Source organism: Pipistrellus hanaki (genome assembly GCF_964339955.1).
Source record: "Pipistrellus hanaki genome assembly, chromosome: X".
Classification (NCBI taxonomy): domain Eukaryota; kingdom Metazoa; phylum Chordata; class Mammalia; order Chiroptera; family Vespertilionidae; genus Pipistrellus; species Pipistrellus hanaki.
The window spans coordinates 47,596,557-47,613,357 of record NC_140524.1 but is presented as its reverse complement, the minus strand read 5'-3'; the positions used below and the strand labels follow the sequence as shown (position 1 = coordinate 47,613,357).

At 43.0% G+C, this 16,801-nt stretch overlaps 1 protein-coding gene across 7 annotated transcripts in view; it reads left to right on the top strand.

Annotated features, from left to right (window-relative positions):
- The window catches only part of FRMPD3 (FERM and PDZ domain containing 3), a 172,252-nt gene that overhangs the window by 97,015 nt on the left and 58,436 nt on the right, over positions 1-16,801 (top strand). For 5 of the 7 annotated variants that reach the window (XM_084870427.1, XM_084870428.1, XM_084870426.1 and 2 more), the window contains 4 exons: positions 4,525-4,629; positions 9,092-9,199; positions 12,641-12,772; positions 14,195-14,314. In XM_084870427.1, coding sequence (XP_084726553.1) covers positions 4,525-4,629; positions 9,092-9,199; positions 12,641-12,772; positions 14,195-14,314 — 465 coding nt within the window. The remainder of the gene's footprint in view (positions 1-4,524; positions 4,630-9,091; positions 9,200-12,640; positions 12,773-14,194; positions 14,315-16,801) is intronic. The other 2 variants (XM_084870432.1, XM_084870431.1) reach the window with 1 other exon arrangement.

Genomic DNA, 16,801 nt, shown 5'->3' with positions numbered 1-16,801 from the left:
AGAGCACTAGTTAAGTATACAATTTTAAGTATACGACACCCCCATCTAAGACAGAGCACTAAGTTAAGTATACAATTTTACCTATATGTTCCCAAAAATTCTAGTTTAGCACTTCTTAGTTGGGATTCGGGAATCTGTAGTTTAACAACTCCACCAGGTGATTCTCATCATGAGAGAAGTTTGGGAAACACTGGGTTAGGACATTTTCAACAACATAAATTCCTGGGCCTTACCCCCTTAGAGATTTTGACTTTTTAAGTCTTGTGTAGGCTTAGGAATCTGTATTTTAACAAGCATTCCCCAGTGATTCTTGTCATCAGGAATGCTTTAGAAACAGTGGGTAGCTCTATACTAATGAGTTAGTGAAGAGGTTGGCAAACGTTTTCTGTAAATGGCCATATTATTTTAAGCTTTGTAGGCCATACATGATAGTACAGAGCAGCCATCAGCAATATATAAATGAAGAGCATGGCTGTGTTCCAATAAAGTTTTATTCATAAAAGCTGGTGGTGTGCTGGGCTGGATAGTGTCCCATGCACCAAAAGATCTCAGGTTCAATTCCAGGTCAGACACATAGAGAGGCAACCAATTGGAGTTTCTCTCTCTCTCTCTCTCTCTCTCTCTCTCTCTCTCTCTCTCTCTCTCTTTCTCTCTCTCTCTCTCTCTCTCATCAATAAACATATCCTTGGGTATGGATTTAAAAAATCACATGGTGTGCAGGATTTGGCCCATGCAAGCCATAGTCTGCTGGCCCCTGAATTGTGTTCAATACTCCTCATACCACATTCGCAGTTTGACCAGGGCCTTCCCAATTCTCAATATCTTAATTCAAATGAGTGACCTCAGTATTTAGAACTTCAGGTCAAAGAGCTAAGCTTTGAATATGCTTTGGAACAGGGTAACCTTTGAGAGCCCCTTGTATCCACACAGCAGGGCAGGTATCACTAAACGTGACTCTGTGACATATAGCAAAGAACACTGGCAATGAGTGAGTTACCATCAGTCATCGAGGCTAAGACTGAGAATAGGATGGAGTCTTAGAGACCAACAGGGCATGGGCCAATGATGAATAAGACATAAACAAGCTGAACATAGCTCTATAATAGAAACCTAAAATGATTATAATCCCTGAAAATAATGGCTACTCCATTTACTCCTTCATGGTTTTGCTCCTATGTATCTGAATATTTTGTTTGTAGTGGTATCTCTAGAACAGGGTCTAATTTTGGACTTTTGATAGGGATAGCAAGGAGGCTGTCCCCTCCCTATAGATGAATACATAAAAGAATACTAGTTTGGATTCTTCATATGCGTGAATATATTCAATAGGAACCAAGGTAGACTAGAACCAGTGGATGAAAGATCAGGAATGGATTTTCCACTTTAGCTTACTGAGGAACAATCATTAATCCAAGACGCAGGAAATCTGTTTTCTAGTTTCAGTTCCACTAACAAATTATTTTGATAACTGAATAAATCATATCCTCTTCCCAGGCCTCTGTTTCATGTGTAAAACTGAAGAGTGGACAGCATGGCCCATTCAGGTGTCTAATGCCTTGTTCCACACTGTGTAGGAGGGCATCCCATAACAGATGATCACAGAAAAGGGAGAGGGTATCTGTGAGTTAGAATGATTTCACCTCTTTGTATCTGTAGCATCTTAAGTGGAGATTTGGACTACTGGTGGAGTCAAGGAGAACTGCCTGAACATAGCTATAGAATCTTTCTCTCTTGCCCCTTTCTTGTACTCCTGCCACAGCCTACAGCTCCCCACCAGGATTTGAGCACCAAGGTGTGCAACACACAAAGGCATGTCTCAACTTCCATGAACAATCAATATTGTAATCACTCTGGAACAAAATCCAGCCCTGGATTTCGTTGTGCTGTATCATCTCCAGCCAACAAATTATTCCTGTGGCTCAGGATGAGATGTCCAAGGTTCCTTTAGCTCACTGTTCCCAACCATAGCTGCATCTTTATATCATCAGAAGCTTTAATAAATACAAATACCTGGGCCCCATCCCCAGGGATTGATGTAATTGGTTTGGGGAGGGGCTTTGGCATAGAGTTTTAAAAGCTCCTTCAGTGTTTCTGCCATGCAGCCTGGACTGACACCCACTGAGATTCCTGCTGGACTCAGGTTGAACTGGTGGCTTTCTGCAATCTGCTCTATGTGGGTAATGAGATTACTGGCTATGGGAGAGAACACAGCTGGGACCAGGGCCCTATGTCTGATGGGGACATTTGTTTCTGGTATGCCTTTCTTAGGGCCCTGCTCTCATGTGGCTGATGTGGTAAATGAATCTCAACCACAGCATTAATGGCAGAAAATAGCTTTATGTATGGCCTTCCTAGATGCCCGAGACTTTCAGGGACTTAATATAAAGAAATTCTGGGGGTTGGGGGCTGGGTTGAGGTGGGTAAATGGGGGAACGTGGATATCTGTAACAGTGTCAACAAATTTTAAAAAGTAAAAAAAAATAAAATCTGGATTGTAGGATTCAAAGACTCCTTGGCAAGACTGGTAGGGGAGGTGGTTTGAAGAAGCCCCAACCTGATTTCCCCCAGTCTTTCTCATCTCAGAAAATGACAACCCTATTCTTCCTGTTGAGTCCTCTCTTTTTTTACTCCTGTATTCAATTTGTCAACATAATGTCTTGGTTCTATGTTCAGAATATATCCAGAATTCACTTACTTTTTACAATATCATCTCCATTATTCCTACCCTAGCCCAAGCTGCCATAATATTTTAACTTATTATTGCAGTAGATTCCTAATTGGTCTTCCTACTTTGAAATCACACTCCTACACTATTTTCTACACAGCAGCCAGAGGAGTCCCTTTAATATGCAAGTCAGACCCTGTCTGCTCAAAACCATCCAGTGGAGTAAAATCTAAAATTCTTGCCATGGTTTACAAGGCCCTCCATTACTCTGCCCCTCACTGCCTCTGCAAGCATGACTCCTTTGACTCCCCCTCAATCATTCTGCTTTGGCCTCATTAGGCTCCCTTGCTGTTCCTCATGCACCCTACTTCTACTCTGACCTCAGAGCTCTTATTATTCTTTCTACCTGGTAGGCTCTTTCTCCAGATAGTCTCATGGCTTCTCTCCCTCATTTCCTTCAGTTTTCTGTTTAAATATCACCTTTTTCCTGACCATCCTGTCTAAACTAACACTTCCATCATTTCTGTCATCACTTTCTCATTCTTTTGTAGCATCCCTTACTCTGCTCAGTTTGTCCTTATAGTCCATATTTGCTATCTAAAAGCCATTTGATTATTGTAAGTCTGTTCCTGCTAGAATAGATGTTCCTTGAGGTCAGGGAGTTTTGTCTGTCTCGTTTACTACTGACTCCCTCATCACCTAGAACAGTGCCTGGCACATAGAAGGTCCTCCCTAAATTTGTCACATGAGTGAATAAATGCCTCTGAAGACATGACTCCTGCATTTCATTCAATACTGGGAGCACACAGGAAAGACTTAGTTTCAGTGTTTGATAACCATTTCTTTGATAACCATGTGCCCTGCTGGATTTGTGGGGGAATTTTTTAAAAATATTTTTATTGATTTCAGAGAGAAAGGGAGAGGGAAAGGGTGATAGAAATATCCATGATGAGAGAAGCATTGATCGGCTGCCTTCTGCATGCACCACACTGGGGATTGAGCCCACAACCCAGGCATATGCCCTGACTGAGAATCCAACTGTGACCTACTGGTTCATAGGTTGACACTCAATCACTGAGCCATACCAGCCAGGTGAAATACTGTGGGACAATTTCGAAGAACCAGAGAGTCTAGTTGATTTTGGGGGCATTTCATGTAGAATTAAAGAAACAAGGTGTAGAGAGCCCAGTACTAGAAAGCCAGGACACCTGGGTAAATTCCCAATGTCTGTTTCTTAGTAGTGTAGAAATTATAGATAAATCACTTTGGAGAGCTAGGAATCCTTTCTCCCACAGCTAAAATAATATTTTCTATGAGCTGCCTTTCTAGGAGCAGGGCATAGCTATGAAATGAATAAGATAATTTCTGTAAATCCTTTCAGATGCTTGTATTGAGATGTAATAAAAACCACCATTTAGGTATATCTCACATTAAGAAAACCAAATATATAAAAATTCACTGTGTTATTATTAAAGAATTTTTGCAAACTCCCTTAGGCCTAGAGCATTAATAATGGGATTCAATTCACCCAAATTTGATTCATGTCCAGATTTTTCAGAGCACACTAATCTCAGGGTGGAGCAAAAGTGGGTTATAGTTGTTTGTATGGAATATAATGAAATAATAATAATAATAAATCATGTGTTTCACATGCTCACAACTGTAAATCTACTTTTGTCCCACCTTATATAAGAAAGCACTTAGCACATTGCAGTGCACCTAATGGGGGATCAATACTTATTGACTTATTGATTAGTAAAGGAAAGTGTACCCATCCTGAGACATCTTAACTCTGGTGTGGCAAAGATCAGGTTTTTCTCAGGGATGGAGAACTCACCAGCTCTCTGTTCTTTTTCCAGTCCCCCAAATCTGCCTTCATCAGTGCTGCAAAGAAGGCCAAGCTGAAATCCAATCCTGTGAAGGTCCGATTTTCCGAGCAAGTGGCAGTTGGAGAAACAGATGCAGTAAGTCCAGAATTGGCCCAGCCATTGAGGTCTTGCTCTGAGGCAGTTGCTCATCTTCTGCTCCTCAGAGTGGACAGCATAACCAAGGGGTTGGAGGGGGATACCTTGGGTCTCTGGGTGGATAGCAAATGAGGGGTATATGTCATCCAAAGAGGCCCTGGGCATTGTGAAATACTATGTTATCAATCCATTCAGGATTCTCATGTTGCTTAGAGAAATTTCATGTCTAGCACAGCAGTGTACACTGAGAACAAATGCTCCATAAATGTCTCTTGGCTACTTGATAGAAGCAGGAACTAAGTAGTGATTTTCCAAAGATCCAGAGAGATAGCGGCTGGTGAAATTGAGCTCTCTTCACATTTAAGTGGTCCTGCAGCTCCACATCTTGACTGAAGAAGGCTGTGCAGTGAATGGTGATACAGATTCTCATTAAGTCAGAAAGCTTTTATTAGGCATCTGCTGTGTTCCCAGCACCACAAAGGGTGCAAAATAAATACCTGTTCCCTGCCATGGGATATATCTCGGTGATGTTGAGTGTTCAGATTGAGAAAGAATAGGACACCCCGCTGAGTCTTTTCGAGGAGCAGGTGACTCTTGGCAGCCCATGCCATGTACTGACCAATTTTGGAGGTTATGGTCCTCCCTCAATCTTTCTCACTTCTTTGTGGGGTTTACATGAGCTGAGCTGTCTGCTCCAGATAAGCAAATGAGAAGAGGTGGATTTAAAGCAGAAAGATATGTGGTAAGCAATCATGGATTACTGCTTGCCAGGGTCCCTCAGGAATCTGCAGATGATGGTGATATCTAGTGAGGGTGGGGTGTGGAATGCATGTAGAGTGGGGGTTAGAGATGGGGGTAAGGGATAGCCAGAGTTGACTGCCTTCTGTGTGCTTTTGCTGGCTGTCATGGGATAGGGTCTCAGGAGATCCATGACATTTATGTACTGAGGCACAGCTGCAGTTTAGAGAAGCTAGTAGGCCCAGACTAAATGGGGAAATCAGTAGGATGCCATGCACTTCTATAGTTATTTGATTCAAAGCCACTAAGAAGAAGGGATAGAGGACACAGATGTCTTTCATCTCCATTTCCCTGACTCTCATTCCCAGACTCATCCCAGGTCTTCCTCCATTCCTGTTGGTGGAAGGCTGCAAAGCCCAAGGAACTAAGTACAGCGCCCCACTGGTAAGCTGTCTTAATAAGTAATGGTTGGGCTTTACATCAGTCCTAGCAGAAGTTGAAGAGAAGAAGGGGTTGCTGAAGAGAGGGGAAAGGGAGCAGTATGGAGTCCCTGTAGATCAGGGTGAAACAGACCCTGTGAATCAAGTTACTAAGATGATGTTTATGGCATGAGCCCTTGAAAATTCAGAGGAAATGTGACTTGACTTTGGAAAGTACAGACAGGAGCTACCTATCACATCTCAGCATGACATAGTAACAAAGCAAGGCCAGGCCACTCAGTGAAGAACTCCTTCCCTTCCTCTCCCTTACCTTCTTCCCCTCCTTTATTCTCCCTTCTTTTCTTCTCCCTTCCACTCTTCCTTCCCCATCCTCCTCTTTCTCCACTATGACTTCTGTCTCCATATGTCTCAGCTAGCTACAGGCAGAACCAAGCCCCTACTCCAGACCAGTCTGAATGGGAATGCCCTAGACTCTAGGGCCTAGAGTATTCAGGACCCACCCAGATTATTTCTGTTGCTTCAGGACAGGCCACTAGGTGTGGTACCAAGGCTCTTGTCTGCAAGAGAGACAGACATACATGTTTTTTTTTTAAATATATATTTTATTGATTTTGTACAGAGAGGAAGGGAGAGAGATAGAGAGCTAGAAACATCGATGAGAGAGAGTTATCGATCAGCCGCCTCTTGCACACCCCCTACTGGGGATATGCCCGCAACCAAGGTACATGCCCTTGACCGGAATCGAACCCGGGACCTTTCAGTCCCCAAGCCGATGCTCTATCCATTGAACCAAACCGGTCTCGGCAGACAGACATACATGTTTTTACTGCAGTTGTGCTTAGGAAATTCCAACAGCATCCCATTACCACCACTAGTGTAGACCATAGCAGCTTCGCCATTGTTTGGGACCTAGGGAAGTCCATGCCCCGGTGATACCTACCCTTCATGTTCCAGGGCTTTATCAAGCAGCTGGAGCAAAATTAATCCTGTGGGTGTTTCTTTCCAACTTTATTTTTACCCAAAATCAATTAAGTAATTATCTGAGTCCAGTCCAGTCTGCTAAATAAAACCTGCCACCATTGAGTGTCACCAGCCTGGGGATACAGGGCTCTGGGCTTGGTAGGAGAAGAGCATCTCAGGATCAGGGAGAGGACCATGGAGTCACACTTCTCCAGCTCTATAGCCCATCACTTCCCACTATGGCTTGATTCCTGGCTCGCCACCACTGCCAACCAAACCCTGATCCAGGAAGACTTACTTGTTCATGTTTTCATACTTTGTTCATGGCAGTTCCTAGATTTGGACTGTTCTCTTATGGCTTCTCCAATAGTCCATACCCATCATCTCCTTCAAAATAGAAATTCAGCCCTAGCAGGTTTTGCTCAGTGGATAGAGCATCAGCCTGTGGACTGAAAGGTCCCAGATTTGATTCCAGTCAAGGGCATGTACCTTGGTTGTGGGCACAACCTCAGTAGGGGGTGTGCAGGAAGCAGCTGGTTGATGTTTCTCTCTCACCGATGTTTCTAACTCTCTATCCCTCTCCTTCTCTGTAAAAAAATCAATAAAATATATTAAAAAATAAAAATAAAAATCCAATTTACCTCAATTGGGAAAACTTAAAACCTCTTAGTTTGTTTTGGATTTATAATCATTCTCTAATGGATGTGTGCATATGCCAAGTCACTTCAACTTATATAAGACTAAGCCTGGGTCTTCTGTTTTTGCCATAACCCTCATGGGGCTTAACACAGTGCAAGGAATATAGTACAGGCCCAATGAAAACCCACTGAATTAAGGAATCTTCCAACAGTTCCTAAAAATGTAATGATGTTGGCCCTGGGAAACGGTTGGATTCTCCTGATGAATAATTCAAGTACGCACATATAAGCACCTACTGCTCTTACTAGTATATTCAGCAGCAATTTATTGAGCACTATTTGCCAAGGATTCTTGTCAATGAAACTACAAAGATTGAATAGGACATGGTTATTGTGCTCTGAGCTCAGTGTTTGATTATGAAGGACAAACATTTTTTTTTTAATATGAGAAGAGCACTGAGAGAGGTGTGTATATGTTGCTTTTGGTACACATGGAAACACCAGATTCAAGGTCCTGGCAATACTGGACAAGGCTTTCCAGAATTTATCTGGAAGCTGAATTTTAAAGGATAAGTAGAGCCCTGGCCAGTGTGGTTCAATTGGTTGGGCATTATCCCATGCACCAAAAAGTCGCTGGTTCCATTTCCAGTCAAGGCACATGTCTGAGTTGTAGGTTCGATCCCCCACAGGAGGCAGCCAGTCGATGGATATTCTTCTCTTCTTCCCTCTTCCTTCCTCTCTCTTTAAAATCAATAAAAATATATTTATAAAAATATATTTTTAAAAGGATGAGTAAGAGTTTGCTGAGGAAGGTAAAGGGAACAGTCTTTATTTTATAAATATTTATTGAGAATTTAAACATGCACCACTCTATAAATAAATAAATAAATAAATACATAGGCCAGGACAGTTTTTGCTAAGGAATAATCAGGTGTTCAAACATGGGCCTTGTTAGTGTTTCTCAATCATGGTCAGTAATGTCCACTTTCAGAGAAATTTTGGAAATGTCTGAGAGGGTTTTTGTGTGTGTGTGTGTGTGTGTGTGTGTGTGTGTGTGTGTGTGTGTTATTCCCATGGTTTGGCATGCTGTTGGCACTTAGTGTCTCAGGTCAGGGATGCTAAGTGTTCAGTAGGGAGTAAGACAGTCCCTGAATGATGACTTGTCAGGGGTATGGAGACATGAAAGAGCAGTGTGGGTATGACAAGACATGAATCTGGGAAGTAGGCAGGTGCCAGTTCAGGAAGGACCTAGGATGTTACAAGGGAAGGGAATGGTAGAGCAAATGTATGGATGTGAAAGTGAACTCGATATTTGAAGGGCCTGGTGGAAAGGGAGGTGTCAGGAGATAGGAGAAAATGAGTGATATGGGCTCCTAAAGAGGTTTTCCATCAGCCCTTCGGTGTGTGGTGCTCTGAAGCTGTGGAGGAGCTTTGAGCAATAGTAGAATGTGGGTGTGTTGTGACATCAAATGGATAACTTTTTATATGGCCCAGTGTCTCAAAGAATTTGGATTTGGTGTCCATGTAACATTATTATTGATCTGCTCTTTCCTGTGTCTCTTTGTCTTATCATACTTTTGGCTCCCTTTCTCCTTCACTCACTCTTTTCTCTTTTTTTCTACACTCTTCTGATTTTTTTCATCTTAAATGAAACCCTCTTATTGTCCTTCCCCTTTGTATTCACAGAAAATGATGAAGAAAGAAGCTCTTCTCCTCATCCCCAATGTCCTGAAGGTCTTCTTAGAAAATGGACAGATCAAGTCTTTCACATTTGATGGCCGGACCACTGTTAAGGTACATACAGAGTCTCCTCCCTTAGGTCAGCGTTGCCCTCTCCAGAGCACACGTAGCTACTGGTCCTTGGGTTCCTCTAATTCTGCACAGAGCTGCTTGCTGCTGGAGCAAGGTGGCCCTTGAGCTCCTGCTGCTGTGAGCCCACCAGGATGCAAAAACACACAGTCCTCAGATGAAAGTGGGGTGGTATTTGTATGCCCAATTATGTGCTAATGATTGTAAATGTGTGTGTATGCCACATATGTGCATGTGCTTGCGTAAATGTGTGCATGTGTGTGCGCACATGTTCACACACATCTACTGGTGAACTGATTTGTGTCGGTGTTATGCTGGGGTTTTCAAGACTCGGGAGCTAAGGAGTGTGAAGATCATTAAACCACTTATAAAGCAAAATGTGTTTTATATTTATACAATAACACCTACGTAAGTTTACACAAAGGAATCAGCAAACACAATCTCTCAGGAGATTAGCTTAAACATGCTTTGCTTTTTAAATAGCAAGCAGATCTTAAGCACTGAACCAAGATTTGAAAAGTCCAGCAACAGTCCCTTTGACTATTCTTTTCATAGGAAGAGCAATTACTGAGCTGTGATTCTTAATGGCTCAGCCAACTGTTTAAAAGTTGTAGCAATTCCCTTAATCCTGAAGAAGAGAGGTGATGATACAATTAACCCCAAGTTCAACTTTGTTCTGGGACAGAAATATCTGTTTCTGCTTCTTCTGCACTCTATCCTCGAAGAGAACACCATTTTCAGAATGAATATTTCCACTTAAACAATACTACCCAGACTAATGGGCGGCTATAGTGCCTGTCCCGAAAACCCACCTTGGCTCAAAGATGTTCTTAGGTACCCATACCGAGGCTAAGACAAACCTATAAATGAAGAAACCCCTGGGCTAGGAAACTTTCCCTAAGAGGAATTATCAGGTGGGCCTAGTTAATACTTGGATGGGAGACCACCTGGGAATACTGGGTGCTATAGGCTCTTTTTACTGTCAACAATAAAAAATAATACTTTAAAAATAAAAGGAAATTATTAGGTGTTCAGAACTGGCATTGCCAGAGATTCACAGCCAGGGTTGGCACTGCCCTTTCCCAAACAGCTTTTGGGGATGTCTGAAACAATGGAGGATTATCCCCATGAATGCTACTGGTATTTAGTCTCTCAAAGTCAGAGATGCTAAGTGTCCTGTAGGGAGTGGGACAGTCCCTAAATTATATATAAAGAATTGTTCTGCCCAACGTGCCAGTAGCGCCTAGCCTACTCTGAGCCTACCCCATGTTGATTGAACTAAGAGTTTCTTCTGAAGGCTAAGGCCTGGATGGATTTTTCATGGGTCTTAGGACTGAAACATACTCCTTAGAGTGCTCTGAGATTATCTCTTGACTATTGAATGTCTGTGGGAGGGGCATTGAACCAGAACTAGATCACCAGGAGTATCCAAATGCCCCACCTCCAGATGTGGATATTTCTTTGTGTCAGAATCCTCCTTGCTGTTGTTTCATGGGTTGAAAAGTCCAGCAACAGTCCCTTTGACTAATTTTCCGGCGTATAAGACGACTTTTAAAACGAAAAAAAGTCAACCGAAAATCGGGGGCAAAAGACCAAAATTGCACAAAAATTACCTGCAGATCTTGACGACAAAGTAAGTCTTTTCTTTGAAGTGGGGGGTAGTCTTATACTGCGAATATAGGCCTAAACCTATGTTTTAACTATAAAATTAGGGGGTCGTCTTATACACCGGAAAATACGGTATTCTTTTCACAAGAAGAGCAATTACTGAGCTGTGATTCTAGACCTTTCCCTACACTGGATCCTTTACTCCATTTCCCCTTGGAGCCTTCTCCAAGTGTTCTCCCACCTTGCATTACCATTCTGGCTTTCAGGTAGCCCCAGCCTTCTAGGACAACAGTGCCCCCTAGCTTGTGATCTTACCCTAACTTTAGGGAGAGTGTACTGGCTATTCACTTGTCCCAGAGAGGTACCTGAGTGTATTTACAGCCTGGCATAGGGGCTATTCCACTTGTAACACCAGTTGGCAATCACCAAGACTTGGCTGTCCACAATTCCAATGCAGCCGAACTGCAAAGAAAACCTCATTTGTTCCTGCCAGAGCTCCAGAAACACCGGTGCATCTGTGACTACTTGGATAATACAAAAGGGTACTCTCAACTACACACCCATTTCCAGCTGAACATTTGAATGGATCAATGTCTTTTTCATGTTCACTGGGTGTTTTTTTGTTGTTGTTGTTGTTGTTTTTTTTTTTTTTTTGGGGGGGGGGGTTAAGCCCTGGCTGTAAGGGAGCTTCCCATTCCCAAGCCTGCTTCTTTCTGGCCTTTGGAGGCTGAGTGATGCTGACTCCATGAACACACACATTAGAGCCCAGTGTAGGCAAATAGATGGCAGAAGTCTCAAACTGGCGTTTGGCCAGCCCCCAAATATATGTTTCCAGACACCCTAATAATAAAAGTAGGGCAGCAGAGCAGATGGAGCCCAGAAGTAGTCATATTTATGACTGTACACAAGACATGTGACGTAGTTCCTTCTGCATGAACACATTTTTCAAGTTGCTAAGTTGATTGTCTCTAAAATCCAGCTATTATAAAAAAAATGAATATTTTGCCAGTAACTCAAGTCATTTAATTTAGATTTTTAAATCCAGAAAGTTGACTTTTTAACCATAAAATTATCAGTTTTACTTTTTTAAATTCCTAAATAAAGAGTTGAGGGACAAACCAGAGTGAACATTCTTACATGAGAAGGTCAGAGAAGTCCTGGCTGGTATAGCTCAGTGGTTTTAATGAAGGGTTGTGGATTTGATTCCAGTCAAGGGCACCTACCTAGGTTGCAAGTTCAGTTCCCTGCCCCAGTCGGGGTGTGTGCAGGAGGTAACCAATTGATATATCTCTCTCACATCAATGTTTCTCTCTCTCTTTCCCCACCTCCCTTTCTCCCTTCCACTCTCTCTAAAAATCAATGGAAAAATATCCTCAGGTGAGGATTAACAAAAAAAAAGATGATGATGATGATGATGAAGGTGAGGGAAGAACTACTAGAGTGTCTGGCACTTAGTAAACACTCAGGAAATAATTTGTTGAAAAGAATAAGAGAGGGAAGCAAGTATGGCCAGCCATGACCTTCTTTTGCTATATGCCTGGCCAGGCCAAATTCAGAAATATTCCCTACCCCCTGCACCATTGCTGTTTCCCAGGGCCAAGGCCTCTAAATAGCACTTATGCATCACTCTCCTCATCTGAAGCACTTTGCCTAGACCACTGTAAAGGCTGGTGTCTCTGTTTGGCCCACTTCCCCAGTCTCACCCTTCTCCCCATGACTTACTTTCTTAGTATTCAGTCCCCCTTACCCATGTTTGGTGCTTAGAGTAGATTAGAATTGGAAAGGATCTCCCTCTTAAGGCTCTTTTCTTTTCCGTAGGATGTGATGGTGACATTACAGGACCGTCTTTCGCTCAGGTACATTGAGCACTTTGCTCTTGTCCTTGAATATGCTGGACCAGAACAGAACCACAAGTTCCTGCTTCTCCAGGACAAGCAGCCCCTGGCTTATGTAAGTAATTCTTTTACCCTGGCTTGATAGCTTTGCATGTGGCCTCTACTAAAGAAGAGGACCCCGGGTGCTCTTATTTTGGAAAATTTATAATGCTATGTTCAGCCGTTTCCCAGAAGTCACAGTTCTCAATCAAAGTCTATATTACCTACCTCCAGAAGACTTTTAGCAATGTCCCTTGTAACCTAAAAAGGACATGAAGATTGTTAGTTCTGGTCTTTATGGAAAAAGTGTGGGGTGGTAATTTGTTGCATGGCTCCTGGAATGCTGAGTTGAAGAACATTGTCAACTGTCCTGTCTCTTGGAAGCAGTGCTTGCTAGACTTTTATGCCTCCAAGAGGAAACTTGGCCTTCACATGAAGACTGTAATGAAGGGATCAGCCAATGGAGTCTAGTATGGCCAGTGAGGCCAGGACAAGTGTGGGATGGGAATGAGCTGAATGAGGCCAAGAATGGGCAATATGTCACCCATGTCAACTTCCAAAGCAAAGTAGGAGAAAGCATCTTATCATCTTAGCCTTTACTATATGTAAAAGTCTGGGGAAATCCAGGATGGCTGCATAGTATTTCACCAACAGTAAAGCACCAGGAAGAGACAAGGAAGTAACCAGGGCTAACCAATATTCCCAGAGAGGGAGGGAAGGAGTTGGAGAGAAACAATTGGGAAGAAATGGCTAAATGGAAATCAAACAAAAGCCAAAATCAGACACAAAAAATGGAAAGATTTTGTAAAGGAAAATTCTTCAAGTTTAGTTCTCAGCCAAATGCAATCCAGGGATTCACAGGTTCCCATCTATGAAGGGAAGGTTATGAGTGTCCTGCTTAGAGGGAGCCTAAACGCCTCCCCACCCCTCCAGAGGTCTTTTGAATCCAATTGATTTCTTCTTTCAAATGGAATTTTAACCTTTTTATTGAAAAAACAAAACCTCTCAAATATACAATATTAAAAGGGATTGTATAGGGACCCCTCATTACCCAATGCCAGTTTCAGCAATTACTGATATATATTTCCCACTTGTTTCATCTACACCTCCAAATGGGATTTTAAATCTTTGATATAGCTTCTAATAAGCAACTTACTCTGTTTGGAGCCAGGCCCTTCTGCATTAGCCCATAGCAAGAAAAAAAGAGAAATTCCTAGGAGCCCTCTCTTCCTACCCAGTATCTGGGGCCCTAGACCCAATTATTGATGAAAGTCACGTTCTGGCTAAGTGATTAAAAAATTCTAGTTACTTGGGTCAGAAGGGCAGAGAAGATCTGGCTTCTCATCACTTTTCCCTAAGGGTAATTGGAATTGGTCAACTGGGAGACAGCACCCTTGCTGTCAAGCCCCACCTTGAGGAACCACAAAGCTGGCTCCTACCAGCATAACTATTGATCCCCAGAACTCTTTGCCCCCCACTTCTCATCCCTTGGATTCAGGTGGTACAGCGGACACACTATCATGGAATGAAATGCCTCTTCCGAATAAGCTTCTTTCCCAAAGACCCTGTGGAGCTACTGCATCGGGATCCTGCTGCTTTTGAGTACCTGTACATCCAGGTAGAGTCTGATTGGGGATACACTGACAGACAGACAGACAGACAGACAGACAGACAGACAGAAAAATGGACAAAAAAGCAGGCAGGATATTCTGCCATCACAATGAAGTTGATATATAAGTTTTTCCAACCTCCAGGTAGCTCTGAAGGCCATTTCATTTTCTGCTACTATCATAGGCCATGGCCAAGTTGATTAGCTGGTAACCTGAGCTGACTGTGGTTCAAATTCCTGTCTGTTGAGACAGGTCTCATCAATTTTCAGGAGTAAGCAACACCAATAACTCTGGCACGATCAAAGAATCCCAAGGTTTAACCAGCCTATTTGGGTAACAGGGTTCCCAACCCCTAGTACCTAGCTCCAGTAAGATGATTCCCAATTCAGTTCATCTAGAGACATTTGCTAAACACTTACTCTGGTCCAGGCCCTGTGCTCAATGCTGCTAATCCAGATGAACAAAAAAAAATGTCTGACTCTCTAGACCTCATAGATATGTGCACAAATAAATATACTAGTAAGACAGAGCATTATCCGTAGCAACGTCCAGGAAGCAATTTGCCAACTCTCCATGGGAAGGGGATAGTGAAGGCTTCACAAAGGAAGTGATGTATGCATCCTCTTAGCCTTGAAGGATTAATGGATCTTTGCTGTGTACAGAAATTGAGTGGAGGGGGCACATTCTATGCAAAGGGACTTGCATCTGCCGAGGCTTGGTAGCATGAAACAGCACAGCATGATGTGAAAGCTGAGAGTAATTTATTATGGCTAGGATACAGAATGTGAGGTCAGGACTGATAAGAAATGAAATGGGAGAGACAGGAAGCAGATAGTGAAGGGTTTGATAGGTCATGGCAAGCACAGGCTTTAAAATTATTTAGGGCAATGGTTCTCAAAGTGTGGTCCCTGGAACAGCAACAGCAGCATTAACCAGGAACTTGTTAGAAATGCAAATTCTTGAGCCCTACTCTATTCCTAATGAATCAGAAGATATGGCATTTGGGCCCAGAAACCTATGTTGTTGTTGTTGTTGTTGTTGTTGCTTAAAATATATTTTTATTAATTTTAGAGAGGAAGGGAGAGGGAAAGAGAGATAGAAACATCAATGCTGAGAGAGAATCATTGATCATCTGCCTCTTACATACTCCCCATTTGGGATTGAGCCCACAACCTGGGCATGTGCCCTGACAGGGAATCAAATGGTGATAGCCTGATTAATAGGTCAATGCTCAACCACTGAGCAACACCAGCCTGGCCCAGCAACCTGTTTTAACAAGACTTGTGGGGGATTCTGATGCTCAATGGAGTTTAAGAACCACTACTTCTAGTTGCACATTAGAATTAACTGGGAAATGTTGGGTTTTTTGGGGGGGATGGGGAGGAGGATGTTCTGCCCCACCCAAGACCAAATACATCAAAATCTATGAGAATGGGTGTAAACATTTATGTTTTCTAAATTCCTCATGTGATTCTAATGTGCATCTAAAGAAATCTTTTATAAGGTGGGGGCACAGAAGTATTGAAAGGAGAATAGTATGGTCAGATGAGGATGTACACCAGCTAGGGACTTATCACAGTGGTCCAGAGGAGAAATGATGGGGGCTGGAAACAGGGCAGTGATGGAGGGGGTGGGGTGGGATGCAAGAGATATTAAAAGGGTAGAATTAATGGGTTTTGACTCAATGAGGTAGTATCATTACCCAAGTTAGAGAATATAGGTAGTGAAATGGAAAAGATGAGGTCATTTTGGGATATGTTGAGTTTTAGGTACCTATAGGACATATGGAATGCTTGATGGGGGGGGGCGGATCCCTCAAAACACATCTCTATTGGAGATGTGCTATATGACATTGTGGTTGGCTTTGCTGCCCCTTCTGACAACCTAAAATGTTAGAAACATTTTTCAAACAGCCTTGGGTTCCTTCACTAGCACTTTAGGGGATAATAAGTTGTGGTTCCTCTGAGAGTTTTATAAGTTTTGTTCTCATTTCTTCAAACTTCTGGGCAATCATCTTTGTTTAAATAATTTGGAATTTGGGGGAGAATCCAAGATGGCTGCTCAGGTAGGCAACTAGCCGCAGCCGCACACAACAATTTCAATAAAATACAACTAAAATATAAAATGGACATTACCCAAAACTACAGGAAAGTCGACTGACTGGAAATCCTACAACAAGAAGCAAGGAGAAAACCAGAAGGAAGTGCGGAGGAGCTGTAAAAGCCCAAGGTACGGAGACACGCGGCGCGCGGAGGGGACGGAGCCGGAGAGGAGGGAGGCCGAGTGCCTGGCTGGCGTTCCCAAGCGGGAAGCAGAGAAAAGCTCTGATTGTGCTGGGCCCAGCTCCAACTGCTCTGAACCCCAATTCTAGGCCAGACCCTGGGGACCCAGGCTCACCCATAGGGAGCTGGGCTGTAAGGCGGAACTCCAGGGAACGGCGAGAGGAGGTCCTGGAGGCGCGCACAGTGCGCGCAGAGAAGGGCCGGCCGGCTGTG